General features: G+C 33.2%; 1 protein-coding gene across 1 annotated transcript in view; it reads right to left on the bottom strand.

Moving 5' to 3' along the window:
* The window catches only part of LOC129227532 (protein tyrosine phosphatase type IVA 1-like), a 31,795-nt gene extending 6,512 nt beyond the window's left edge, over positions 1–25,283 (bottom strand). The window contains 5 exon segments of the mRNA XM_054862107.1: positions 2,466–2,540; positions 5,692–5,822; positions 9,210–9,302; positions 10,342–10,807; positions 25,157–25,283. Of these exon segments, the coding sequence (XP_054718082.1) occupies positions 2,466–2,540; positions 5,692–5,822; positions 9,210–9,302; positions 10,342–10,458 (416 nt within the window). The 5' untranslated portion in view covers positions 10,459–10,807; positions 25,157–25,283.
* Between the last annotated feature and the right edge of the window lie 2,229 nt (positions 25,284–27,512).

The raw sequence follows: 27,512 nt of genomic DNA, 5'->3' as shown, positions 1-27,512 counted from the left end.
AAAAAAAAAAATGTCTGCGCATATCTTTATGTAGAAACATAAATGACTTTGATTTTATCCGCCGAAAGCTGAATACCTAAATTAAAACTTTAGCGTGAAAATAAAAACAAGTCATATCAACAATAATTATTTCACAGTTAAAACCATGAGTCGGAGTCTATCTCATTATGCTTTTTTCTTCTTTTTCTGGGAAAGTAGGGTAAAAATGGAGGAACAATGCAGTCTAGTCCATGATTCAACGAAAATACATTTCAGGGTTTTATCACTATACATTTTACAGCATGCTGCTGAGGTAGGGAAGATACCTAGTTTTGTGAGTAACGACTATTTTAATAACTATAAAAGTGTTTTAAGTATGCAAGCTTACTGCTAAAATGTTGTATTTGAATGATACTTCACTTTTGGAAACTTGGCGTATGGTTCCTTTGATCTTGGTTGTGTGAGTAACCAATTATATTTAAACAGTGGAACCTTGCCATTCGGTCCAGAAAGCAGATCGAATGGCAGATCACTTTTTCATGGAAGATATAATGTTCATTGGATTAATCCCTTCAGACAAAAGATGATTGCTTAATTAAACCTATGAAAAGCAGAATAAATATACAGCACTGTACAGTGAACATAAAAATAAAAATTTAACTGCACTTTGCTTGTACTGAGATGAGCTGATGGGATAAGAGAAGTATGTAGAGGAAAAGGGATGTTGATGTTACTGTTTAGAATAGCACTTATTGCAACAACAAATCACACACACAACACACAAAACATCAGGTAACAGTCTTTAAGGTGTTTCCTCTCTTTCGGGTGTTACTTCTTTTATGTGCCTTTTTGCACTAGTAGAATCTTGGGAAACTTTCTCTAAAAACCTATCTAATATTTGTCTTGACCAATAATATTGTTGCTGAACAAGCTGATACGCCTGTTGACCACACAACAGTGTTACAATGCCATTTTTTCAGTGCGAACATAGTTCTTTAATTTCTGTTCTGGAACGTTTCTTTTATCATTTTCCTCCTCACCTGAAGAAAGTTCTTCAACCACTAATTACTACTCAGGGGGATGTAGTTCATAGAGTTCAATAGTCAGCTCATTTGTATGGTCTTTGACCAACTCCTTTAAGTGCGCTATCCAAATACGAAGAAGCGTACAAATGACGACAATTTTTCTTGAACAAGTTGGACGAATAATGAGTAGTACAAGAAGAGAGGCTAACGGACAGTGAGGTTCCACTGTATTAGCAAAAAAAAAAGCAATTTTCTACCAGAATGAAAAATACTTACAAAAAAAAAAAAAAAAAACCATGGAGTTTGCAAAAAACAATTTTTTTTACAAAGTACTAAGCAACTAGAAACTACCTACGATTCCCACATTATACAAAAACTAATTACAGTTTGGCATAATAGCTATTTGAAATACAGTCGAATCCTGACTTACGCGAGGGATGCGTTCCAAGACCCCTCGTGTAATTCGAAATTTCGCGTTGTGAAAAAGGGTTTGTATAAAAACTTTTATAAACATATCCCAATACTTTAGACACTTGTAAACACCACCTCAAACTGTTAAAAACCATTTCTTAACTATACATTACTGTTTTTTAAATAAAAAAACAAATTTTTATTTGTATTTAAAAAACCATTTTATTCAACATAAAATACTGCTATGATGCAAAAAGTCAATGATCAATGGGAAAGAAAGACAAAATAAACCAGGACGGTACGTACAGTATGTAGTAAGAAAAACAAATGCATTAGTTGTACTGTACAGTAGATCCAATAATGATATTTGTAACTTAAAAAAGTGAAGATGATGATGATTTATGCTGCATGATCAAACCGTTATTCTTATATATTGTTAAATATACTTCACTAGTTCCTTTATAACTTATTCATCTATAGCAAACCCCTCTTCCTGGTTTCTTAAATTCACAATACAAGAGCAGCTTCCATTTTCATAATTTTTGTATTTTGCTTAAAAACTACTCGGTGAACTTTCACTCATACCTAACTGTCGGGCTACCTTGGACGCATTTTATAGTTGTTCAAGCACATAATCATTAGCTTTTCTTTGTCAGAAACTTTCTCTCTTTCTTTCTATCTTCATAAACTTTAGATAAATCAGCGCTCTTAGGTGTCATTATATTTCATCAACTTTCACATTTAGAATGAAAGAAATAAAAGGAAAATGAGGAGTAGTTATTTGTATAAGCGATGTTCAGACTAGTATGGTACTAGTAACTTTCGCTCTCAGTGATGCTTAAGGGATGAAAGTCCATTCATGAAAAAAAGTTTCTAGTAGCCAATAAAAAAGCCGATACTTACACACCGCGATTCATTTCTAAAATTTTTGTGTTGCGGGCGAGGAATTCACGTTAGGTAAAAAAAATTCTTTACTGGTGAAAAAATCACGTTATAGCCATTTCGCGTAAGTCTTATCGCGTTGTAGTGAGAGTCTACTGTATTACTTACTGCCTGATTAATTCTACCGCATCTTCATACTTCATTCCCAATTCTATTAAAGCCAGAGCAACTAAAACTGGAGCCCTATAATTAAAAAAAAAAAATACATCATAAAATATTATTTCTTATAATTATAAAGAATATAACATTTACTACAAATAAAAATAATAGTTTTAAATATTTAATAAATACATTAAGATATATATGATTAATAAATGTAATATGATATGATTAAAGCACAGTAAGACCTCATTTATCGGACCTCATTGATCTGGATTTCCAGATCAAATACATGGATTTTTTCAAAAAATTCATGTACATGTAGATAATTTTAAATTGTGATGGCACGAAGACATGAACTTAACTATAAGTACAGTCAAACATTCATATTTACTTTACATAAAAAAGGAAGAATTGTAATTGCAAAAAAAAAAAAAAAATGTTCATTCAAATATAGTCCTGAATTTCCACCATTCCATTTTATCTTTTGCTCACCTCCGAATGAATGGTAAGTGGTTTTCTCGGCCTGACCACATATTCATATGTAAAAAAGAACACATGGAAGCCCGAAACATCTATGTTGACAATCCCCCAAATTAACTACCCCAAGTTTTCCTGTTATTTCTGTATTTACATATGTATGTGCATATGTATTTTACAAAACTCAAAAATAACCCTGTTATAATTTGGCAACCATGTCGACAAGTTTGGCGAAAAAAATGATTTTTCCAACCTGGTTTCAGTCTGACGCTATCGGTAACATTTAGAGAGTTATCCATTGAAGCATGTTAAAATTGTCAACATTGGGAAAATAAATTTTTGCAAAACTTTTTTTTGCATCCGGTCATGATAAACTAGGGGTATAAATATCTTAAGTGTTTTCTTGCTTAATTAAAGGCACTATTATGTTGTATTTTTGCTCTTTGTATATGTTACAGTTTTTTTTTACAATTTCAGACTAAAGAAGCCAGAAGGGTAATTTCACATCAAATCAACCAATAGCCAAATCCTCATGTCTTTGGATTTTGCCGATTTTTGGCTCAAATGGAGTATTAACACAACAGGGAAAGTATACCAAGTTTTGGACTTTTTTTGATCATTCATTGTTGTAATAAATTTTTAATGTTTTAACGAAGTCACAAATTTTGCATTACTGTGTAATCTTAAAAAGGCTGTAATTAAAAATCTATTTGACTTAAAGAGCTAAAACTGGTACTGTTTTGTTCAGTATTTAATGAGATTTAATAAAATATATGACATGACCTAGCTACTCTTTTTTTTTTAATTGCAAAATTTTATTGCTTTTTTTGTGGTATCAAAAGGAAAAAAATACTTCCTCATTTAACCTCTTCATTCACATAATAATTCATCCTAGCTTGACCAGATTGATCACCAGAGCTAGGGGGGGGGGGGAGCATGGCGAATACTGTGCCACGAAAATATTTAAGTGGGTGTTCAATGGAATCTTTTGTTCTATGTGAATGGGGTCTCATTCCAGGGGTTGGGCAGGTGGAACGTAAACATATATATATCATAACAATCTAAAACATTGACCTTCAAAATTTATTTTTTATTGGTTGAATTGATATTGACCCAGAAGTAGCCACAACCTGCATTTTTGGGAGGGAGAAATTTTAAATTTGCTGAATAAAACTCCAAATCATTACTTATAGCTATGTTAGTTCAGGATGGCGACATGAACTGTGAAAAAAAGTTCTCTGACTTTTCCCTGATTTATGTTACCAATGATAATAGTTTTTTTTCTTTACTCTCCTTGAAATCCATTGTATGTTTGTATAAAATGCAGTATTTTAAACGTTTTAAGTTGTGTAAAGTTGTTGAACAAAAGATATATTTTAAAAATATGCTACTTTTTTAATAAAATGGTTAAAAAAACATATCAAGTCAATTTCTTTTGGGGAAAAAACCTACAAAACAGTATATTAAATTTTTCTACATGGAAAGATTATAGAAAATTAAAAAAAAAAAAAACTTTACTTCCAGAAACCACTTAGCATAAGAATTTTAAGAAACTATTAAAATTACTCATAAAAACATATGTATTTATGATAGAAGTAAAAAGTAATTGAAATTATTTTGAACTAAGGTTTCAAACAGTATAATATTTGTTGCAAGAATAACAAGTAATAGTGAAAGAATAGAAGTAATGTAGTTATTATTATATAACTAATTGACATATTTATGCAAAACAGACGAAACCATTTGACATCCATTCATTAGGGAGCTTTTCTCTAATCAAGAACATAGGTTTTAATAAATGAATACAGCATTTTAACAATAAAAAAATAAAGGTATTTACTTAAGTACACAACTTAACTCTATTTCAAATGATTTCAGTATGTAACAAAAAAAAAAAAACTTAGATTGCTTTTGTAACAAAAAACTTTGAAATGCAAGAAAAAAAAAGAAAAAAAAAAAGCAATTCGTTAATTTCAAAATATATAAAAGAATACAACTTGGTTATAAAATTAAAGAATCACTTAAGTCTGAGGAAAAGAAAACCTTTATAATCTGCGGTGACAACAAATAGTATAAATATAACGGCAAAAAACAAAGTCTTTTTTAATTGAAAGTTCAATTTTAGCAATTAAAAATTAAAAATGCAAAGAAGTAATAACTTTTACGCTTTTATAGTATTAATTCAAAAACCAAAGATTTCTTCTTGAAATCGTGATTACAGTATGCTAATTACTTCGAGACAATGGAGTAAAGGCAAAGGAGCTAAGGCATTAAGGAAGGCTTCCTCTTTGCCTGTATGGTTGTTTATTTTATGTAGCAATGAAAGTGTAAAAGGAAATTTCAAGCTAGGTAAAATAAACAACCTAACAGACACAGAAGCAATCTTAGGAAATTCATCCTGTGGTTAATAAGTAAGATTCAATACTTTGACGTTGAGGAAAAATGATGCACAAATATGCATTAGTGTATAATCGCACCTCATTAATTTTACTTTTTTTGAACAGATAACTGGCGGAAAATGCATAGGGAATTAGAGTACTTAATTTTGTAAAGCAAAAAAAAATTTCTTTCTTCATAAAATCAATTTTCCCTGATTTTTTATTATTTTTTTTCAAAATTCCCTGATATTTCCCTGACTTTTCCCTGATTAATAAAGTTCCCTGACTTTTCCCTGATCTCCCTGATCAGTCGCCACCCTGTAGTTTTAATTACCAGAACACTACAGATTTATTCTAGACAACAACTTGAATCTTACCGGCCTAATCCAGCAACGCAATGAACAGCAACAAAACAATCAGGATCTTCTTTAAATCTTGTTCGAAGTAAATCAAACCAGTCATCCACGATTTTAGCAGGTGGTGGAAAGCCATCATCAAATGGCCAATCCTAAAAACAAATGTATAAATTTAAATATAGTTTATATACAGACTCTCAGAAGTACAATAAAACTACTATATTTCATGAATAATGACTGTAGGAGAGATAAATTTAATTTTGAAGATTTTGCAATGAGCAGAACAAAGGCTAGAGATTTGTATTCTTCCCTTATTGTAGCTTTTAGGATTGAATTTAGCTTTTGTAGGCATGCATAACTTTATGATATTTTATTATCTTAGGGGGGAAAAAATCATAAGCAGTGACATACCCTTCACAAGTGACACCCAAAATGGAAATTTGGAGTGTCACTCCTCTACCCCCTCCCCAAAAAGGTCTTACAATTTTCAGAAATAACTGGTTTTCATTTAAGTGGTATGATGAAAGTTTAAGTTGGCTAATATTAATTCTGAACGCATGCTGTGTGTGTATTTTCGTTGAAAATAGGTTTGAAAATGTTTTGCACTTTATTTCGTTAAATTAATGTAAAGATTTTATTCATATCTTTTTCAATCCTTCATTTTTTAAAACCGTTCTATGTGATCTTACTTTGTTTTCACAGAATTGTTTGGCTTTAAAAAAAATTATCTGTTGTTTTAGAACATTTTAGGATGCAGTTTGTTTCTTCTTTATTCTTCTTCTTACTTTATGAAAATATTACACATCAGCAACCTTTTTTTATGTTATAAAATCATATATACAGTAACAATGCTCTCTTGGAGAATGACTTTTGAAAAACATTGTTATTATCAATCTATATCGCATTGTAATCTTTTGACATTCTAAGAACTTAAAAGAATTATTTAAAAAAAAAAAAATGAAGAGGAGTGGGGGTGAGAAAATATTGAAAAGGTGACAAGTGTTGGAACTGATGTGATATACCCCACCCTTGGCGACTTTTTCCTGTAAGAAAGCGTCGCCAAGAAAATGATGTATGACGACATATGTCATACATCATTCTTAGCGATGCTTTTTTAGCGTCAACAGGAAAAGATCAGATAAAAAACCATGATCAAAGCATTTCAGAGCACAATACATATAAAAATAACATAAAACCACAACAAAAAACATCACGAATATACGCTTTAAAAATACCAGAAACTAGAAAGTTTTTGTACACAAAGAACAATGACTAGAAAGTATTTAAAATGCTTAAATTGACAAATTAATATAACAGCTCACCAATGAAATATGTACCAATAGAAATAAAAGCTATTTTCCAACATGCATTTCATCGAACAAAAACTTTTCTCCTATTCTGCTAAAAAAGAGCAAAGCGATTCAAATTGCGATGTTTAAAGCGGAAAACATCCCCAAAATCAATAACTATTTCAGCCAAAAAAGCATTAGTTACTCAAATTTCGATGTATGAAAAGTAGAAAGGTCTCCACAGAACATCCTAAACATAAATGATACAAAAATACCATACATTTATTTGCTATCCAGACATGCTTTCAAAATACCTATTATATTTTACATAAAATAACACCTTTATATTTTTATAAAATGCTGGAGTCGACTTATTTTCAGAAATTCAGTAACTAAAGGAGGCACGTTAATAGAATGTCTAAATAATTCGTGACATCGATAAGAATTAACTTTTAGAACAAAATAATCGTACTATTTTTGTAAAATTAATTTACATACAGTAAAAATAAAGTTAAAAACTACAAGAACTCCTCAAGGATTTGTAAAAACAAAAAATTTCGGAAATGAGAGTTTTTTTTTTTAATTCTAAAATAAAGAACTCACCTTTTTATGGTATAAATCCTCACACTCAGTCTAAAACAATGCATCATATGACAATGGCACGTTACAGATACACACCACGTTGGAGTTAACTTTTAATTAACATTCAAGTTTGAAGAAACTGGCATTTTCTAATGTTTTTACTTCAAAACACAACAACTACTGAATTTAAACTAACACAAAGTAAGCATTCTTGTAAGGTATATTGCACGAAACACGTATCTCTCCTGCGTGAAACCGAGTAAACAACCCAAGTAAGCAAGTTTGAACAGATCTAAGATTCCCTTCGGGTTACCAGACACAGGTTAGTTTCGCCTGGGATGCCATGCTTAAAAAAATATCGCCTCATTGGCCAGAAAAATATTTCAATTTTGTGCAAAAAATCGGATGTCGCGAAATGGGGGGTATATCACATCTGTTCCCAAGTGTTTGTATCTGACCAGGAAAACGTTACTGCTTGATACAAAATCTCAAATTAACACTTCCATTTCTCAAGAAAAACATTACATTTATCAGTCATTTTACAGTAATTTAGTTTAAAATTTATTAACGCAAAAGAAATAAAGTTGGTAATGATCGACATTAAAGGATTTAAAAAAAAATCCCTGCATTTGAGAAACTTAACATTTTTAGGTTTTTGCACATTTTCCCCCACAACTAAAGAAGTTTTCCCTCCTAAGCATTTTTTTAAAAACTTCCTAAATTTTTTATCTTTGATGATTGTAATAAAAATGAAATTGTTGTAAATCTGCTACTTGAGCTAAATCAGATGCAATGGTCTAGAAATTTTCGAATGCATGTGGCAAAAGAATGCAAGTGCAAGTCCTCAATGGAAGATACAAAAACAATATGAGGTTTGAAAATAACCATCAACACAAACTCATAAATGTTGTAGCGATAGAATTGCACAGCATCCAAAAAAGATCGAGTGTAGCAGAAACTGATGCAATCCGATTTTGAGATGCATAAAAAACTGTCAGACATGTAAAAGCATAATAGCGGTAAAAAATGCCCACATTTTACACTTTATGTGTAAAAGTTAGCAGTTATGCCACCTCTAAAATGATAGAATATTGTTTAAAAGAGTATAAATCTCCATTTTAATAAAGAAAAAGCCAAAATAACTTTGCAGCAGAATTTCTTGCTAGGTGCTATTCAATACAATTGGTGCAGGAGTGTGACTACTGGCCCTGATCCCCCCCCCATTAACGGGTAACTTTTATTTAAAACACTACTGGCAAATATTTGTGATAATTTCCAGATGCATAAATTTTAGTCCAAAACTCTATTCAACATACTTAGCAATTGTGTAGGAATTGAGTACAATATTTTTCACTTGTTGCAGGAAAATATTGATTATTGTATTGGCAATAATGAAATCAAATAATATACTTCAAGGAAAAGTTTAATTTTAATGTGTCTTTCTGTCAAGTACAACCACATTTTTTTCAAAAAGCACAAAGTAAGATTTTTTAAACAGTGGTAAGAAGTATTAATGATTGTTCATAGCATTAACATAATCAAGAAAGAATTTTGCATTTAACATTTCGCATGCAAATGCATTGAATATGTAACCAAATGTGCGCACAGTGGACATTACCGATTTTAATTGAACAAATTAATATAAACACTAGGAATGAAACAATTTACCAAAACACTGATCCCTTCTCTTTCCAACAATTCGGTACTATAAGTAGCTTCACAAACTCGGACAACATCTTTCACATTCCTTCTTTTCAGTTCCTTAATAAAAAGAAAATAAAATATTTTAATACTTCTTGTGATTGTTCCAAAACTTGAGTCCGCCTGTACTTATTACATAAAATGTTTATTCCTATTTTTACTGAGTTATAATAAAACAGTTTGTGAAAAACAAAGTAAATAAGAGGACACAGGTAAAAGAAAGTAAAAACTGTAAACCCAAAGCTTATAGATAAAAGTTCCGCAGAACAATTAACAAAGCAGGTAGCTTTCTGCATGATTGGTCAAAGAGGAAAAAATTTACAAATTTAGACACACAGTATATACATGTATATAGACAGGGGTTGTTCAATAAGCAATAAGATGAAATTTATAAAATAATACAATACAACTTTAATAGTCATAATTTACATGGTTTTTTTAAGAATAATTTCTGCAGAACTAAATGCATTTATTCCAACGTTCTATCCACTTCTTAAAGAAAGTTGAACGTTAAGTTTGTGAAAGCTTTTTCAAAACCCCTTCTGCAGAGTTTAGACATACTTTGTTGCTTTCAAAATGTCTGCCTCATAACGGTTTCTTAAGTTGAGGAAACAGCCAGAAATCACTGATGTAAAATAATTCTGAGATTCCCCTTGATGATAATAGCAATGCAGTGTTAATCATTGTCTCTGTGATGGACGTTGAAGGTTGTCTCTCCCGTTCAATATCTTCCATTTTCTTCCTGCGCTCCTAAAAAGCATGATACCAGAAAAAATACCGACTCTAAGCATTGCTTCATCGTTGAAAACTTCACGTATCATATCAAAGACCTCCGATGCTAATTTTTCCAGACAAAAACAAACTGTAATCGTCTTGTAGACGCCCGCCAACACGCTTCAATTCAATCATATGATACTCAGGAACATGAGTCTGCATGCGCCAACTACCAGTACCTTTGGTTAATACAGACAACACACATTTTTTATGCCACAGAAATTAGCATTCAGATGAGTGGTTTCGCGACAGTAAAATTAGTCTTATTACTTATTGAACAGCCTACGTATGTACATATAATAAAAAAGCAGACAGTTAAAATTACCTCAAGTAAGGCAGGAATGGTTGAATCTGTTGGCCTGTCCATAATTAAAAATTTCATGTTTTTGTAGGTAATTTCTGATGGCCCGGGTCGCATTGATTTTTGCTTCATACTGGTCATTCCTTGTGTGCTTACAAATATTTTTAGGGCTTTGTAAGTTGTTAGCCAATTTTATAAAGGTATCACTTCAATTTGTTTTATACTGGCAACAAATTAGGACGAAGAAAATCACAAAAATTGATTGTTGCACAAGCTATAAAAATTCTTGACAGATTTGGACGTTGGCTTAACCCATATGTAGATTCTTCTGGAAGTGGTGGAGGTGTGGTTGTAAAAAGAGTAAAAACAATATATACACGTAATTTCCTTTTTTCACTAGTTTGGATGAGACTTATTTGTGCTGAGCACGGCAATATTCGTCACTACCTACCAGCACTTCCATCAATAAGAAAGGTTGAATTTGATTAACCTAAAAGAAAAATAAAAATTAGATTTGTGTTTGACCAAAATATGTACAATATTGAATGAAACAATGCCATTGTTTGAATTTTCTCTGAAAAATTGACCACTTAAGATTCTTACATTAATTTTCATGTACTATAACACCATTATTTTATATATTTTTTTATTTAACAAATGCCATACACAAATTAACACTTGTGCCTTCAGAATAGCATATGTTTCTTATGGGAGGTTGATATTTTGCCCACTTTTTCCATAAAGAGTCCGGAGTGGCGGAAAAGTTTGGACAAAATGAAAATCGACCAATTTTCCACATCTATATATATATATAAAAATGGATGTATGTTTGTGGGTACGTGTGTATGTTCCTTATACAAATCCAGTTTTCGTCGGATTTCTTCTAAATTTGGCACAAAGGTAAATTGTTGCTCAGGAATTCATACAGGCGGGTTTTTGGAATTTTAAAAACACCCAAAGAGGTTTAATTTCATATTTTGAGTCATAAAATTGCTCTTTTCTGCACGAACTAAGTTTTGTATGGTTATAAATTTAGTCTAAATGAAAAGCCCGTAAAAAACTGCCCTAGATGAAGTTTCTTCAAAGATTGACTTTAATCGTTAAATTTGTGAACCTTGGTTCAAAGCAAATGAAAACGGTTATCAACATATAACCACCAGGAGCTATTTTAAGTGCAATCAACACAAAACGTATCCTAAACGATGGCCATCAATGCCGTTTAGCGATGAGCGTTGAAGCATGTTTGGCGAGAAAGCCGTAAATATAATAAACTAGCTTATTACCCGGCGTTGCCCGGGTGCTTTTCAATGTAACATATCTTTTGGATAATCCAATGAATGAATTCTAACTAAAATGAGAGTAAAAAATTGCAATCGCACCACTCTCTAGGCTCAAATCTTCAAAAGACTTTCCATAGTACAGAAAATCAAGCATTTGCCGAAAAAGTAGCATCAACTTAAAGCGAAAAAGTATGAGGCACGTTGTCTAGGATCTGTAGTGTCCACTGGTACATTGTCTGAGGTTGAATCCGAAGGGCAGTACATAAATTGTCTTAATGCAAAGACAAATGATTATCTTTTGCACATCTTGTGGGACAACCTTTTACGTGATGCTTCGAAAGAAAAGCGTTGTGCGGCCTTTGTAGGTTTTGCTTTCCACAAGAGTTAAAAAAATGCAACAGTACTTTTCACGTACATTTTATTCGGAAATAAATCATTGAATGTTTCCTTAAAAAGAGTTGTGAGCTTACAAAAAAAAAAAGGCAATCCCTATTATCAGGCAAAAATATATACAAAATAGTCTTCTTGGACACAGTTACAACATTTTCAGATTAATTTAAAATCATCCACAATGTCCAAAAGCTAAATAGATAGTCCACCATACGGAAAATAAAGAATTCATTCAGTATTGTTAATAGACGATAACACTTCGTTTTACGGATTTTCCAGCGGTGTTTTTCGAATGAAGGTATCAAGTGATACGTTATTTTATATGTTTTCAGGCAAGCACATTTCGCAGAAAAAGTTTGCTTACTATAAAAACTTTACAAAATGTGTCTGCTTGCTCTTAACATGGAGATTTAGTGCCAAACCATAGAGTGAAATTGTATAAGTGTAACTTTCCTAAAAAGACGCACGTCAGCTACATTTTATTTTCTTATATTGACGATTGACGTCAAATTTCCATTTTCGTAGGCAAAAATGATAGTTAGAGAGTAAAATTAATGTCTTGTAACGATTTGAAATTTGTCAAGATTTAAGTTCTAGTTCAAATTTTTAAAACCTAATGCTTGCCATAAATGTTATACATGATATCTCGCACTGATGCAGGTAGAGAGAGCACATATTTTAGTTTGCTGCTTTAGACGAATTATTCCTTAGAGAACACCAAAATTTTAATTTGAGACACAGTCGTCGTGAGTGGTGGGAATGGGTCCACTGACTACATTACAGTTGTTATTTTAAGTTATGTAAAACAATAAAAATGGAAGAAGGTGGATGTGAAATTATTGAAAGAACTATTTAAAAACCGTCAATTAAACTGCGTTATAGAGAAAGAAGTAGGCGTGCGCATTTTGGTCACTATCCGCGTTAGATTTTTTAAAAAAATTATTTGCAGGCCATGAAATTAAAAATAAACGTCTTATTTTTACCTACAACGGTATAATAGACAAATCTTTTGTTTATATTTTACAGAATCTTGTTGCATATTTTGTTCCCCTTATCCACAGCTTAAAAGCAAACGAAATGTATTTCACGTTTTGAAACGTAGTTTAAAAATTTTAAACTTAAATGATTCAAATTTTTCTGATCCACGAATTTAACCCAAAACTTTCTCCTAAATATTGTTCTTAGTTCCTCTCCCAGCAGCAAGAAGAATTATATTTTTGAGTGAAACCAACTGAGCAAGTAATATAAAGCTATCTATATTGAAAATAGTTACATCTCAAATGCATTTACAGCACTTGACTGCTCGTGATAGAAAACGGAAATTTCACTGAAGATTGCAATCTCTTGAAGTTTAAGAAAGGTCCATTGTGGTTACATGTGAGATACAAAGTGTTTCGCCTTATCCTTATACTGTTAAAGAGAGTTTAAACTATTTACAGTGATAATTTTCCATATATATCTCACAGCACTTCTTCAATGACGGTTGAAATGCTTAGTGGTGGCTATAAACTTCCAATAATTTTCGATTGTTTACAATAGCAGTTATCGCACTGAGCTTTGTAATTGGAAATGTAGTTTTGTTCAACTTATTTCACGATGAAGAAAAAACATCATATTGTGGCGCAATATTTCATCATGCCGTTTTGAAATATAATTTCTGTGTCAAAAGTTGCATCATACTCTCTAACAGATTTAAAATTATTGCTAGTCGGCGAAGATGCTTCATCAGGTGCATTATTACTCGAGCGTTAAGGTAATATAAAATTTCAAATGAAAAAATTTGTTTATATAAAAAACGTCGCAATTTTTTGCAGTTTAAAACAGTTTAAATTTAAATTAATATTTAATTGCATTTTTTCCAAACTTTAAACTCCGACCCTCCCAAACTGTATGAATTCCGTCAAATTATATTTCCGTGCAGTTTTGCGGATAAAAAAGGTGCACAACCTTTAATTTTAGCACACAATGGGAATCCTAGTATGGTAGTTTATGTGCATTAAAGATACGTCATGACCCCCCCCCCCCCTTTGAAAGACAAATTCCAGCTACGTTACTATGCACAAAAATGAATATTTTGCAATTTATTTGCTATATTAGTATTTTTTACCCCTGTTCTTTCATGATGATAGCCTGGAGTGGTTTAACTTAGTTGAACCGAATTCGGTAAAGATCCGACATAAATCATGGAACAGTATAAAGAACATATGCATGTTGTATGAAAAAATTATCAAAATAATCATATGCATGTTGGTTTTAAGGACCATACAACATTAAATTGTTAAAGCTTGTACACGGACAATGAATGAATTATTGATACCCAACTAATTTTAGTATTTTCTGGGCTGTTCATGTGGAAAATACCGATCTATAATTTCGTTTTACCATTCTGCTACAGAAACACCAAAGCAAGCAGAACCGTCGGAGACCGCAATGCATTCCTGCTTTGCAGAATGCTAATCAAAAAACGCTGAACAGCATTTCGCTATCGTTCGGTTTTCTTGCCAAATATGCTCGACGCTTGTAGCAAATCGGCATTAACGGCCAACGTTGAGAATACCTTTAGTGTTGATTGTATTTCAAATATCCCCTGGTGGTTATAAGTTGCTAATCATTTTCATTTGCTTCGAACCAAGGTTCACAAATTTAAGGATTACAGTTTATCTTTGAAGAGACTACATTTAGGGCATTTTTTACAGGCTTTTCATTCAGACCAAGCTCATAACAATATGAAAATTCGTTATGTCGAAAACAGCCCTTTTATGATTAAAAATATAAACTTTAACCTCTTTGAATCTTTTTTAAATTCCAAAAACCAGCATATATGAATTCCTGAGCAATAATTTACCTCTGTGCCAAATTTGGAAGAAATCTGACTAAAACTGTGGATTTGTATTAGGAACATACACACATACCCACAGACCCACAAACATACATCCATTTTTATACATATAGATTATTATTATATATATAGATACATGTAAGGAAAGCCTTGACCACACCCCTCCCCTTTGAAAGATAAATTCCGAATGCGCTACTGTACATTACTATAATTATTTTTCAATTTATTTGCTTTATTAGTATCTTTACCCCTGCTCTTTGACAGCCTGGAGCGATTTCTATTAAACCGAATTAGGTTATCGGTTATAGTTGAACCGAATTACTTAAAGATTCGACGTAAATGAAGGAATAGTATAAAGAAAATTTACATATTGCAAATTGGTTTGATAAGGATCATAGAACATTAAATTAAATTTCTGTTGCAAGGATGAAATAGATGTGGTTTCAATTAAAGTAGTCTAATGCTGAAACAGTCGAAGATGGTACGTCAATATTGAATGCAACATTATTACCTTACTCATGTTTGTATTTTCTTTGCTATTAACGGGAAAAACACTGATAAAAAAATACACGAAACCTTACTGTTGTGAATTTTATAACTAAACAATATTTAAAAATTATAATTAAACGGTAGCAATCAAATTAAGTAGCATCAATGGACTCCTGGGGCTTCGTAGGTCGCAATTTAAGAAATAATGTACAGCATCATTTCTTATAATCCACGGCTTCCTCGCCAAACATGCTTTAGCGCTCATCGCTAAACGGCATTAACGGCCATTGTTCAGGATACATTTTGTGTTGATTGCATTTAAAATAGCTCCTGGTGGTTATATGTTGATAACCGTTTTCATTTGCTTTGAACCATGGTTCGCAAATTTAACAATCAAAGTTAATCTTTGAAGAAACTTCATCTAGGGCAGTTTTTTACGGGCTTTTCATTTAGACTAAATTCATAACTACACAAAAATTCGTTCGTGCAGAAAAGAGCAATTTTATGACCTATGAAAATAGAAATTTGACATAAATATAGGAAATAAAATGTAGTTGACGTACGTCTTTTTATGCAATTTACACTTACCTAATATTACTCCATGGCATGCTACTAAATCGCCACGGAAAGGGCAAACAGACACATTTTGTGAAGTTATTTATACTAAGTGAACGTTTTCTATGGAATGTGCTTACATTCCTGAACACTAACAACAAATTATAAAATGAGTCTACCTAACACTGAAACCTTGAAAGTAAAAACACCGCCAATTATCCGTGAAACGAAATGTTAACGGCTATTAATAACAATGACCGAATTCTTTATTTTCTGTACAGTGGACTATCTGTTTAGCTTTTGGGCCATTGAGGATGATTTTCATATCTGAAAATAGTGTAACGGTGGCATATTTTGCATATATTTGTAACTGATAAAAGCCATTGAATTTATTCACGACTCTTTCTAGGAAAACACTCCAAGATTTTTTTTTCCAGATTAAAATGTATGTGAAGAGTACTATAGCATGCTTTAATGTCTTGAGGTATACAAAACCGTCAAAGGCAGCACAATGGTTTTCGTATTCGAAGCACCACGAAAAAGGTTGTCCCACAAAATATGCAAGATAATCATTTGTCTCTGCCAGGGGTCTGGCCAGAGCAAATTTGGGTCCGTTAACGGACCCTTCACAAAAATCCAATCAACCAAAACGGACCTTTCACAAAAATCCAATCAACCAAAACGGACCTTTCACAAAATCCCGATCAACCAAAACGGACCCTTCACAAAATTCTGATAAACAAAAACGGATCTTTCACAATTTGTTTATTGAAAGAGCAAATCTCAGATTAAAATAATACAGCATATTTCCTGTATAAAAACGATAATGGTTGGAACTTTTTTTAAAGTTAAATTAGAGGAATCAACTTATACAAAATCAGCTAATTTCGCAAAAGAAAAAAAAAAAATCGCCACTCTTGTGATGCTCCTGCAAGCCATAAATAATTACTACGGCCAAATAAATATAATGCCTGTTGTTGGTTTCTTTTGAAAGAAATTAACAGCTGAAAGTCAGTTTGGTTTATAATTTTGCTTGTTTGTTTTATGCAGCGGTGTTGTTGTAAACTTTTTTTGAAAAAGCGTCAACATTCTCTGAATAGGCGTAGTAAACACTTTTCTCCCCACTCATGATTTAATAATCAATAATATACAGCGAAATGAACTTAGAACTGCAAAGGATCGTAGTCGGGGGGGGGGGGGGGGGGATGTGATCGCTTCAGATACGGTTACCCAGTGGCGGATACAACCGGCGGGCAACCGGCATTTGCCCGGTGGGGCTGGTCCTGCTTGGGGCCCGATCAACTAACAGCAAAGTCTTTCGGGCCTGTCTACTATAACAGCAAAATGTAAATTTTGCGCCGATGTGTTTAGAACAAAGCAAATTCGCAAAACACCAGCCTCAGCTCCTCTTTACGCATGGCTAAAGCTTGTGGGTGGAGGGAGGTAGGGCCGTCACCATAAGAGGGGGGGGGGGGGGGGGGGGTTTGATTTCTGAAATGGGGCTGCCCAGGGCCTGATTACCACACAAGCTGACTAAGTCTAGGCCTCGCGGTCCCATAGGAACATGTTTCTAAAGGGCCTCACATTTTTTAAAGAATTACGCATAGCATTGCAACGATATGAAAAATGCATGTATTTAAAAAAAAAAAAATAAAATATTATGAGTTATAAATTGGAAAAAAATCTTCAAAGGGGAATTTTTAATCATTCTGCCAGTAACGAATTTACTTGGTCACGATTAAGAGGGGGCCCAAAGGGGATTCATAAATGCACATAAGTGATTTATACATAATTGTGTGATTAGACAAAGAGGCCTCCAAAAGTGCATTTGTGCTTTAAGAATGTAAATCAAACACTGTATAGCCTTCAGAGGGCCTCCAAATTAATGTGGGCCTAGGGCTTCCCTTTTAGTTAGTCGGGTTCTGGGGCTGCCAATATATTTTTAGTGGTATAATAAAAAATAAATGACTAAATTAAAAAAAGAAAAAAAAAACAGGGAATCCTTAGCGGTCGTAAAAAGTTAAAATACTTTTGATCTCTTTAACGCTTTTATTTATAAATGACAATTCACAATTGCTCTTAAATGCAACGTACAACAAGGGCCGACGTGAGGTCATGTCAGCTTAGTTGGAGAATAGGGGACCGGCTCGGAATTGAACTCGTGCAGAGGGTAAAATATCCTAATGGTGAACGGTTGTAGAAGGAGGCTTGTGAAAAAATTGACCTTTGTCATTTTTTTTTTCCCGGATCCGCTTTTGCTCTCGGCGACTTTGTTTATAAAAATTGGAATAAAAGCGACAAAATATATTTTTCCGTAAAATTATTTAAAAATATGCAATCTTAAAATACCATTAAGGAGCATCCAGTTTCGAAAATTTGCTGGAGGAGAGTACTCGAACCTCTCCCATTTTTTTTAACATTCTCAAAGATGGTCAAAAACTGTGTTTTTAAATTAACAGTATCAAAAGTTTTCTGGGAAAGTGCCCCGTCCCCCTCCTCTCTCTCGGCATCATCAATGAAGAACGTTTTAAATCTCGTTTTTAGTGCTTAAATTTCGAAAAAAAATTCGGGGTGGCTCCCGAAAACTCCTTTTCCTAACATCACTGAAGGTCAGCAAAAATTTCGTTACTGGAACTTAATTTTCCGAGTAACTGCCGGTGTCCTAGTCTTTACCAAAAAAGGCTTTTAACACTTCAGTTTGAAAATTTTCTACTGGATGGCGTTTGAATCTATCTCGACTAAAAAATCATCAAAGATCTTCTAAAACTGCTTTTTTAGAGCTAATATATTTTAAAAAATTTCAGAGGAAAGCCCCCGGAACCGCTCTTTATACCATACACTCGAAGATAATTTAAAATTCAAGTTTTGGATTTCCAGTTCTGAAAAATTTCAGCAGGAGAAAACCTGAACCTACGCTCCCCTAACATTACCAAATATTGTCTAAAATTGAGTTTTTAAGACTACAATTTCGAAAATTTTCCCCGGACCCCCCTATTTCACACCAAATGTTAATATTTCCATTAAGTTTATATTGCTAATACTTTAATGACTCCCAGAAAGCCCACACACACTCTTTCTCTCTCTTTGTATTGATACATGCGTTTGAAAAAAATATTAAGGGATTGCCAAACTTGTACCCGACCCTTCTGACCAGGTTTTTGACCTAGCATCGAGTCTGGGGGTCGTCAGGAAATGGTAGTATAAAAAAGGGAATGTTTATGACAGGCCCCAGTACTGTGTTTGTGTCGAGGGACCCATCACGTTCTAAGACGGCCCTAGTCTTTCACCCATGTGAACATCGGTAGATCAGTTTCATATAACAGGGTAATTAAGTTACTTGTTATGACTGCAGAAAAGGACATACTATCCAAGCAGTTATATCATTAAGGAAATATTCAATCAAGTTCCGGGCATTATAAAAATACTTAAATGGACAATTACAATCACAATTTCGCCCCAAAATAAGGTGTAGCTAATACTGTATTAATTTGTTCGCCATTAAAGCGCAGAAGTGTTCATTACTGTTAAATTTTGTTTAAATATAACATATTTAGTTGTTAAGAATAATTTCCTCATATTTAAGTTATATCCCAATCGTTAAGTAAAATTTAATATCTATAAGAGCTATATGGGGCCGCTACACCTCCTAATGCCAGGGCCGATTTTTTCAACCAATCCGTCACTGGAGTTACCAAATTCAAACTAATCACCACTTAGCATCAGCGTCTAGCGGTGTGATGTTTAACTGTTTATCACCACTTAGCGTCTGGCGGTTGCGATGTTAAACTGTTATTTTGGGAGAAAGTAATATGGGTTTGATTTTTCGAGGCTAAAAAGGATAATTAACTTAAAATAAACTCTTATTTACCGTTTTTTTTTCTATAGATGCCTATACATTTTGAAAAACGAAATCTTTTTACATCTGATATGAGAATCATATTTCATTCTTTTTTGAAGCTAACTTCGCTTTATTAGGATGCAAATAAATGAAAAGGGTTCTTTATTTGGAACTGATGTGATATACCCCACCCTTGGCGACTTTTTCCTGTTGGCGCCAAGAAAGCGTCGCCAAGAAAACGATGTATGACGACATATGTCATACATCGTTCTTAGCGATGCTTTTTTAGCGGCAACAGGAAAAAATCAGATAAAAGAACATGATCAAAGCACTTCAGAACACAATATATATAAAAACAACATAAAAGCACAACAAAAAACATCACGAATATATGCTTCAAAAATGTACAGGGCCGGGGTTTTTTGTAAACATATTAAAATACAATGAAATAAATTATTATATTAATTACAAGTCGAAATTAATGCATTAATTTTTTTTTCATCATTTCTCCGGGATACGAGCCCTTGGTCTCATAGTACTTTCGTAATGAGACCTCGGCTCGCCGGCCCTGCCTCGGTCTCATTACGAAAGTACTATGAGACCTCTGGCTCGCCAGGACCTCGCTCCGTTATCCCTCCGACTGTTAATATACATTACAGTCGGAGTATAGTCACAGTTATGTATACTACAAGAACCCCTCAAGGATTTGTAAAAACAAAGAATTTTGGAAGTGAGAGGTTTTTTTTTGAATTCTAAAATAAAGAACTTACCTTTTTATATGGTATAAATATTCACACTCAGTCTAAAACAATACATCATATGGCAATGGCACGTTACAGATACACACCACGTTGGAGTTAACTTTTAATTAACCTTCAAGTTTGAAGAAACTGGCATTTTCTAATGTTTTTACTTCAAAACACAAATACTGAATTTAAACTAACACAAAATAAGCATTCCTGTAAGGTATATTGCACGAAACAACACCACGTATCTCTCCTGCATGAAACCCAAACAACCCAAGTAAACAAGTTTGAACAGATCTGTAAGATTGCCTTCGGGTTGCTAAACACAGGTTAGTTTGGCCAGGGATGCCATGCATAAAAAATTATCGCCTCATTGGCGAGAAAAATATTTTAATTTTGTGCAAAAAAATCGAATGTCGCCAAATGGGGGGGGGGGGGGTATATCACATCTGTACCCTTTATTTTTGTAACAAAGCTTATTTCAGGTTTTTAAAGCGGAATTCCATTTTCTTTTATGAGTCAATAAATAAAATGCTGAATCGATCGTTTATTTTTTATTTTATTTATTATTATTATTATTTTTGCTTCAACTGTGTCCAGATATTAATGATATGTTTATCATAGGGCTCTAAAATGCAATTCTAAAATAATTTTATCCAAAATATTTATTTTACAAGCCGTTTTTATACTTTTGATGCCTTCACTTTGAGGATTGCAATCTCTTTGCATCCGCTATGGGAATCTGATTTTTCGCATTTTCGATGTTTAGTACGCTTAGTTAAGAAGTAAACAAATAAAATATTTTTTTATTTTTGTAAAAATCACGGAATTTATGAGTTTTTAAACGAAACTCTGTGCTCTTAAACAGTGTCTTGGGTTAAAAATTTAAATGCTGAACCCCTGACTGAATTTTTTTTTCTAACAGTTGTTTTAAATACTACACAAATAACATTTCTAGAATAATTTAGCATGATGTAGAATGGTAGATAAATATTGATACTTGAGGGGTGCCCATCTCCCAGTGAGCGATGCCCCCCCCCCCCCCAATACTAGAAAAGCACTAAAGAATGATATTCTCAACAGAAAAGAGGGAAATCACTCAACTTTAAGTGTCAATGATGCAGTTTCCGCCATTTCAAGAGTCTAAACTTTCGTTTTTGCGAAAAAAAATTTTTTTTTGCAAAATTATTTGATTTTTCACAAAAGTATTTGATTTTTCACAAAATTATTTGATTTTTCACAAAAAACGGACCCTGTGAAAAATCCTGGACAGACCCCTGTCAGCATTAAGACATTGGATGTACCGCCCGTCTGATTCAACCGCAGATAGCGTGCCAGTGGACACGGCAGAACCAAAGAATATTGTTGACAGAACCCCGATAACATGTCTCGTGCTTTTTCGCTTTTGGGGCATTCCAAGGTATTTTTGACATTTATGTAGAGTCCGTAACGTGACCTTTTTTGCCATAACTTTTTAATTTACTGTTTGATTAGCATATTATTTTATTTTGATCTTTTCCTACCAACACACCAGCTCAAATTAAAATAATTTGCAAATCAAACGGTAAATTAAAAAGTTATGGCAAAAAAAGGTCACGTTACGGACTCTACATAATGTCCAAAATACTGTGGAATGCCCCTTTTACTTGATGCTATTTTTCCTGCAAATGCTCAACTTTCTGTGCTATTTACAGTCTTTTGAAAATTTGAGCCTAGAGTGGTCTGAATGCAGTTTTTTTACTGTCATTTAGATAGAATTCATCCATTTAATTATCTAAATGATATGTTGCATTGAGAAGCACCCAGGCAACGCCGGGTAATAAGCTAGTGTTTGATATATGGGCAACTGACTAACATTTTTAGAGCAAAGCAGTATGTATTGTGCAACATTCAATACGAAATATAGGTTGTGCAAGCAATATTTTTCCTGGATTATTGTATTTTTTAAGCTGAATTTAATGATATAATTGAATTTCTGAAATACATTTTGAACAATTTAAAAAAATTATTGAAAGCATGGTAACTAACTGACAAGTTAAAATGTCAGTCAGTTACCTTGTTTTTAACAAAATTTTAAAAGCCAACTAAAATATATTTTGAGAATTCAATTAGACCATTAAATGAGGAGTTCACTTTCAAATTGGATTATACCCAGTTTTATATTTTTTTGGCAAAACGAAAAAAACGTTTTATGTACAAACACTGTTAGAATTTTGAATTTTTCACAATGTTTTAGAAGAATAACAAGTGACTATTGGCATAAGTCTAGGAATTTTTCCTCAATTTTGTCAGACCTAAATTGCCAATTTTCTTTTGGATATATTCCCTTTTCGTATAAAACAGGTTTGGTGGTATCATCCCTTTGCCAAAAAAAAAAAAAAAAAAACATGCATTCTCTAGTTACTTTCAAAACGTATTATATCCAGTTTTATATTTTAGCAAATATAAATGTAATTAGTTTTGACAAAATGATAAAACCATTTGGCAAAACGAAAAAAATGTTTACGAACAAACACAAACTGTAAGAATTTCGAACTTTTCACAATGTTTTGGTAGAATAACAAGTGCCTATTGACATAGTCTAAGATTTTTTTCAATTTTATCAGACCTAAATTGTAAATTTTATTTTGGCTATATAACACCTATTTGGTGTAAAAATAGTGGATATCATCACTTTTGCAAAAAAAAAACTTATTTTCTTCAGAAATAAACTCTAAAATTGAAACGAAATATTCAACATTTTTTAATACATTTGTTTTTTCTCTACTTTATTCCTTCCTACTTACTTTTATTCTTTTCATTAAACATTAAAAAAAAAAAAGAACCTTTGATCCAGTTAACTACCCAAGCTTATTCAAATAACAACATTGTATAGGTATTAATAGATCACAATTAATACCAATTTTTCGATTTATCATAACTTTAATATTAATTAATCACAATGTAATAGTAATATCAATTATTTAATATTAATTTAGTATTCACAATTTGAGGTCGCGTTTGCCTAACTGATAACAGACTTGCACAAGGCGCAAGATGCTGCGATTTCTAAATATGGACGGGTATCATGCTTGATTGGAAATGCTCAGCCAGTGCCTAGCTCGGCTATTTTATTTGTGAACTACTTTGAATTAGAAGTGGAAAATTCAAATTTGGATATGTGCCCTGTTGATATGAAAGTGAATGAGTGGATATCGGCAAATAAGGGATAGGTTCCCCTTTGCTGTAATAGACTTTGCTGCTGTAAATAGATTTTTTTTTTTTTAAAAAGTGGATCTAATCCGTTTTGAAGTAAACTCCTCAAATATAGCTTAAAAAATACATAATTCAGGAAAAAAGATCATTTGCACAACCTATATTTTGTTTTGATGTTACAAAATATTTACTGCTTTGTTCTAAAAATGTCAGTCAGTCACTAATGGTATTGCCTACATTTCAATAACGTAATAGAATTATTACATTATTCAATAGCAATACTTATTTAAAAATATATATTTTAAATTAATTATTTTCAAACTTTGAATTTTTAAATAAGTACTTTCAGTTTACAGAAAAAGTGGACAAAATGATATTTTGTGCAAGGCGGTTCTTTCCAGGGTGGACACAATAGAACAATAATGGTTTTCCCCGATAAAAACCCAACCCTGATCAGGAGCAGCTTATCACCCTATAACTGTGCAAGTTGGAATAAGTTAGTTTGAAATCTGCGAATGCGGTGTGCTTTCTTTAATATCTTAATTATTCATATTTTTATCCAGTTTTTTTTTTGTCTTTGGGTGGAAGTGGAATATGTTGAAATTATGAGGTATTAACTTACTAATTTGTATTTTTTAAGGGAGAGGGTAGGGGGATCATTTTGTTATAAACGGAACTCCCAACGCATTTTAAATCAGATTCTTTCCACCAGATGATTTGATTCTGCTCTAATCAAATAAGATTGAGAAAAAATCTTTGGAGGTTGACGAGCGTCAGCGAGCAGGGGCGGCGCCCCCAGTACAGTCATACAGAACAGTTTCCTAGGTTTTCCAGAAATGCAGTCATTTTATGCAGTTTTTCTGTACTCAGTTTCAATACAATTTTGGAATGAATTCTTTAAAAGTATTCTGTCAGAGCTTAAAATCCTATCACAAGCAGGTGCCAATGGTAACCACTTAAATATAGATGTTTCAAAGTTTCATGGTCTACTTTAAAAATCAAGACAAAAACTGTGTGACCAATCAAGACAAAACATTTTTGTGCTGCACTAAAATTGTCTAAAAAGCAAGATTTTTCTAAAATTGCAAAACTCAATTTATCTAGTTGATTTTTAAAACCAATCAAGTAGAAAATCCTAAAAAACAACAAACCGGAAAATTTAAGACAAAAAGCTATAAGATAGATCAATTAGATGCAACCTATGATGGAGTCGAAAATCCAAGCATTTTTACACGAATTCCTAAATTGGGAACCATTTTGTAAATTTTCGTAAAAGCAAAATTGCGATAAACAAGCCACAAAAGTTCAGAGCTCTGAAATTTCATTATGTTACAACTGTACATCTCTTAGGAAATACATCAAATGAACAAATTCTGGTCAAAAGTACGTCTCAAGACATATAAAATATGTGACCCCTTGACTTTCTAAGTTTTTCTTAAAGCATTTTCAAGGATTAAATCCAGGTAGATAAATAATAACAGATTTTCAAAGCATTTTAAAAACTTACGGCTATGTCGATACACATTGAAACGTCCAGCATGAAGAAAATCCAATGGAACAAAAATTTAAAAGGTATTTTCAGACCATTAGTCGCGACAGTAACGTCAAATTACTGTGCTATTACCTATCTACGGTTGCAGTTATTAATGTTTAACTTTTTATTTTATGTGAATATTGCATTTTTTTTTGGACGTTGCTACTACTCCTCGAAAATAAGCAGCCATGATTGGCTAACGTAATCTACTCCAGTAGGGACTACTTATTGGCAAAGTAATCGCTTGTTTTGGCGAAAAACTTCTAATTCTACAGGAAATAAATTACATGACGAATTACACACTTGAGTAATATTGTCGGTTGCCATTTTTTTCTTGCGTGCAGAGAAATACGCTCGGAATCAATGTTAACAAAGCTTTGAGGCTTTGTCATAAGCGAAAGCATTTTAAATGTTTCCTTTTTGATTATTCTTAAGAAATGCTGATGTGTATGAGAATTTTGTGGGATCCTTATTGCGGTGAAGACTCCCCTTGGGTTTTTGTGCCCACCTAGGGGGATCATAGCATTTTTAAGGGGGTGCTTCTAGGGGTATTTTTCCCATTCGGGGGGACTCCAGGGAGGGATGTTTTTTACGATATTGAGGAGATGCGCCCTTGCCCATCGGGGATGAGCACCCCTGTCATTCAAATGAAGCTTTTCAGGAAGTACTGTCCTTAATTTGATGCGTCGCTTGAATAGGACCGTTGATGTTATTTAGGAAGGAATACGCGGAGAGAGAGTTCTTGGTGCACAAGCTGCTTTAAATAGGATTTTAAGGGGGTAGTTCTGAGTGATACGTTTATCCTCATTTTTGAGGGACTCTCTTTATGGAGGGGGGAACTCCAGTCATAGACGCCCATATGTGTGGCAAGTGAGGGTTCAAACCCCCCCCCCCCCCTTAGAAATCACAGAGGTGTCCTCCTAATGGCAAGGGCGCACCCTCTCAATATTGCGCCCCCAAATGAGAAAAATACCCCTCAAAACACCCCCTAAAATTTTTAATGGCGCAGTCTACGCCATGACCTCCTCCCCTTCCTAGGTGGGCACCCTCGAAAATCAGAATTTCCTTGATTTTAATACTTTTTCTTTTGCAAAAATGTATTAACATTTCTCTAGCAACTAATGAATAAGTTATTAAAAATGTAAAATTTTAATAACTTTAATCTGTAAAGAAATCGGTTTCCACGGGGAAAATATCTGGGCCCAATCCTATTAAAATTTTGTATATGGGCGCCCATTTTCTGGGATCAATATGATATATCAATATTCTCCGAGATTTAATGAAGTTAGGACATCGCTCATGAGAAATAAAGATTTAAGGCACTCTGATACTATTAAACTGTTGTCTTCATTCCAAGATCGTCACTTTTGGGGATCAGGAGATGTCGACTGCCCCCTCCCCCTCATAAGAAAATTTTTGGACTAATGTCGACTGCTTTACTTTATCTTAGTGAAGATTGGCAAAAGGTTGACGCTATTCCGAAACTGTTGACTTTTTTTTTTGTTCAGCATCATTTCTAGTATTTCTTCAGGAGAGAAATCCGTCACTGCCTGTTTCAGTTTCTGACATTGTATGCATATCGCGCGTCAGCATTACGTAAACGTAATATGTTCCTAAGCATGAATCTTGCTTTGTAACCTTGTTTCTGATCTGCACACAGACAGCTTATTTGCTTGGACGATATAGTTATGAATCCCCTACTGTATATATATATATATGCACAATGGAGGAGGAGAGCAAGTGTCCTCGGTTCCAGGCCTGGATTTGCGTACCTGCAGACCCCGCGTTGCAGGGGGCCCAACGTCACAAGAAATTGGGGAAAAAATTGAAAAAAAAAATAAATTAAAAAACTACACAAAGACTTAATTAAGTCACAAACATACTACTAGGGGAAGGGCCCTACAGATTTTTGGGCACAAAAGTTATATAGCTCCGGGTCTACTCAATTCAAAATAATATAAAAAACAGAGCCCCTGGTTAAGAAAAAAATTGGGCCCACCAATACAGGGCTGCCAGAGCTTGAGTTTTCCTTCAAGATCTTTTGTTTTTTCAATAGACTACCCTCCTTTAAGATCAAACTGTCCAAATAACGGGCCTGACCCCCCCCCCCCCCCACGACTATATGGCCTTTTTGTGATAATTGTGAACAATGCAGTTTGCAATTGTCCCAGATAAAAATAAAAAAAAGTACTTTGTGCTGATTAACTAATACGAATAAGACGACCAGCCAGCAGGGGGGATACAGAAAAATCATTTTGAGGGGGTACGGAAAATTGAATAGCCCTCCCCCCTTCGATGTTTTATAACAAAGTTTTAATGACTTTATTTT

Source organism: Uloborus diversus, chromosome 8 (genome assembly GCF_026930045.1).
Source record: "Uloborus diversus isolate 005 chromosome 8, Udiv.v.3.1, whole genome shotgun sequence".
Classification (NCBI taxonomy): Eukaryota; Metazoa; Arthropoda; class Arachnida; order Araneae; family Uloboridae; genus Uloborus; species Uloborus diversus.
This window is presented reverse-complemented; position numbering and strand designations above follow the sequence as displayed.